The sequence below is a fragment of the Notothenia rossii genome, assembly GCF_949606895.1.
Source record: "Notothenia rossii genome assembly, contig: scaffold_470, whole genome shotgun sequence".
NCBI lineage: Eukaryota > Metazoa > Chordata > Actinopteri > Perciformes > Nototheniidae > Notothenia > Notothenia rossii.
The window spans coordinates 12,501-15,732 of NW_027639761.1; the positions used below are offsets into that span (position 1 = coordinate 12,501).

The 3,232-nt window shown below is 58.4% G+C and overlaps 1 protein-coding gene across 2 annotated transcripts; it reads left to right on the plus strand.

Annotated features, from left to right (window-relative positions):
* The first annotated feature begins 188 nt into the window (after positions 1 to 188).
* On the plus strand, positions 189 to 3,232 carry LOC307027439 (uncharacterized protein). 2 transcript variants are annotated; one of them, XM_079695685.1, is made up of 2 exons: positions 189 to 1,992; positions 2,871 to 3,232. In XM_079695685.1, the coding sequence occupies exons 1-2, from the start codon at positions 433 to 435 to the stop codon at positions 2,955 to 2,957; spliced, it is 1,647 nt and encodes a 548-aa protein (XP_079551811.1). In that variant the 5' UTR covers positions 189 to 432; the 3' UTR covers positions 2,958 to 3,232. The 2 variants fall into 2 exon arrangements, with proteins under 2 accessions (XP_079551811.1, XP_079551812.1); XM_079695686.1 differs by having other exon boundaries at positions 189 to 1,512.

Consider the following 3,232-nt stretch of genomic DNA (forward strand, 5'->3'; position numbering starts at 1 on the left):
TCATATACAGTAGATCCCTATATTACAAATATATGTTTGCAGGCATGTAACTTTATTCTGCCCAATTAAATAAATGCCATTGGGATAATAAAGGACAGAAAGTGTAAAAAAGTATACACATATAATGAGACTGTGGCAGCGGGGTGTGGTTAGGGCGCCGGCTGCTGGAGTGAAGGGAGTGGCTCGGCCGGAGGCCAGACAGCTGATCGGAATCAGGTAATCAGGGACGGAATAAAAGCATGTCGTAACCTGGTTCCGGTCTGTTTTGCAGTAGGCGGGATCCTGGAAGGTCGCCAAAGGACCTGTGAAGGTTCCCACACGGGCAACGTTTGAGACCCGTGTATACTTTGTTTGGAGCTAATAAACGCCTGTGATCAACCAACCTGCTCTTTCCGTCCCTATTTGAACCCTGTGTGAGCGGAGAGGCTCACAATGGCGCCTGAACAGGGACATCATGTCGGAAGGAGAAACCCCGCTGGGTCAGGCCCTCCAACGTCTCGCTCACATGCAGGAGACCACCACAGCATTACAGCGACAGCAGAGCGAGGCTCTGCTCGGGATCGCCTCGAGCCAGCGCGAGGACCGGGCTCTGCTGCGGGAGCTGCTGAGCTGCTGCAGCGTCCGGCCGCTCGGGAGGCCGATCCCGCTACCAACCCGGCCCGACCGCCTTCAATTGCCCTCCAGAAAATTACGGCAGAGGATGATCCGGAGGCATACCTGGACATCTTTGAGGGCACAGCGGTGGCGTGCGGGTGGCCGGAGGAGGAGTGGGCAGCGCGGCTATTGCCTCTGCTATCTGGAGGTGCGCAGCTAGCCGCCCACAGCCTGCCAGCAGCCTCTCGGCATGTGTACCGAAATCTGAGGAAGGCCATCCTGGACCGGCTTGGCAGCACGCCAGAGGGACATCGCCGCCGGTTCCGGGCCCTCCCATTGGAGGACGCTGACCGGCCCTTCTCCTACGCGCAGCGGATGCAGCGAGCCGCTGGCTCCAGCCGGGGGTGCGCTCCGCTGAAGAAGTCGTCGAGCAGATGGCGCTGGAGCCACATGCAATCTTCAACGGCAAATTGGGTCCAGTGCCATCGCCCCGCCAACCTGGAAGCAGCCGTCGTCCTCGCGGAGGACCACCTCTTGCTTCCCCGGCGGAGCATGAAAGAGGAGCCCCAACCACCAGCCGTCTCAGTGGGCAGACCCGTCCCAGCCCCGAGGAGGAGGTTTCCTGGAGCAGCTGCCCTTCCCTCCCCACCACCACATGGCCTCAACCCCGCAGCCCCAACACTTTCCCCCCAAGCCTTACCTTACCCTCCTGTTTTTATCTCTCCCCAGGGTCCGGCCTACGCTTCTGGTCGTCCGGCACCACGGGGGGCTCCTCAGACGTCAGGGCAGGATTGCTGGCGGTGCGGGCAGCCTGGCCACTTCCGATGGGAGTGTCCTCTCATGGAGGTCGGACAGCTGGTTCGTGTTGCGGGACCGCCAGTTGCCTCCCCCGATTTGGAAGGGACGTACCGTATACCGGTATGTATACAGGGGGGTACACACCAGGCTGTGATAGACACGGGCTGTAATCAAACGATGATCCATCAGCACCTGGTTCGGCCTGGGGCATTGATTGAAGCATCGTGGGTGAAGGTGAGGTGTGTGCGTGGGGATATTCACCAGTACCCGGAGGTGACGCTGGAAATGTCTTATAAGGGAAAAAAGCCTAGAGTCAGGGCTGGAGTTAGCACTCGCCTTACGCACCCTCTGATTTTGGGAACGAATTGGCCGGGGTTAACTAAGCTAGCGGGGGCTATGGGGGTGCGTTCACGGACGGCAGGGAAATGTGAGTTGTGTGCTGTGTTTAGTGTAGAGTCGGAGGCGGCTGACGACGTCGAGAGGGAAACTGACACGGAGGGGGCCGCGAAAGTCCCTCTGGACCCGCTGGTGTTTCCCATGGAGGATTTCCCCCTGGAACAGTCGAGGGACGAGACCCTTCAGCATGCCTTCGGCCAGGTGGTGAGTATTGATGGCTTCCAGCTACACCCAAACGCAGCACTCACTCACCCACACTTTACGGTGGTTAGGGACAGACTGTATCGTGTAAGCCGTGACACACAGACAGGAGAGATAAATACCCAGTTGTTGGTGCCAAAAAGCCGTCGGGAAATGATTTTCCAGGCGGCTCATTATAACCCCATGTCAGGTCACCTAGGGTACGACAAATCACTACACCGGATAATGGCCCGATTTTATTGGCCGGGCATTCGCACAGATGTGAAGCGGTGGTGTGCATCTTGCCGTGAATGTCAGCTGGTTAACCCGCCGGCCATCCCCAGAGCGCCTTTGCGCCCGTTAACATTGATTGAGGTGCCTTTTGAGAGAGTTTTGAGAGCGGCTCATGGACCAGGTGCTGCGTCCCCACTCTGCCACTATGCTGCTGCTTACTTGGATGATGTCATCATTAACAGTGAGACATGGGAGCAGCATATGCAGCAGGTGGGGGCAGTGCTCGAGTCCCTGAAGCAGGCGGGGCTCACGGCCAACCCGAAGAAGTGTGCGGTTGGACGGAGGGAGGTACGGTATCTGGGGTACCACTTGGGCGGCGGGCAGGTGCGGCCACAGATAGAGAAAACATCCGCCATTTCAGCCTGTCTGGCACCCAAGACGAAAAAAGAGGTGAGGAGGTTCATGGGGCTGGCCGGCTACTACAGGCGGTTCATCCCGTCCCCTTTTCGGAGCTGACCAGTCCCCTGACCGACCTGACCCGAAAGGGTGCTTCAGATCCGGTTCAGTGGACGGAGCGGTGTCAGCTGGCGTTTGAGAGGGTTAAAAAAGCCCTCTGTGGTAAGCCGCTTCTGTATTCTCCTGACTTCTCTCTCCCTTTTGTGTTGCAGACCGACGCCTCGAACAGTCGGGTGGGGGCCGTTTTGTCCCAGCAAGTAGAGGGGTTCGACCGCCCCGTACTGTCGAGTCAGCTGTAGGCCGGCGGGATCCCGGCCTGGGTCGGGCGGTGGGGGTATGTGGCAGCGGGGTGTGGTTAGGGCGCCGGCTGCTGGAGTGTAGGGAGTGGCTCGACAGACAGCTGATCGGAATCAGGTAGTCAGGGACGGAATAAAAGCATGTCGTAACCTGGTTCCGGTCTGTTTTGCAGTAGGCGGGATCCTGGAAGGTCGCCAAAGGACCTGTGAAGGTCCCCACACGGGCAACGTTTGAGACCCGTGTATACTTTGTTTGGAGCTAATAAACGCCTGTGATC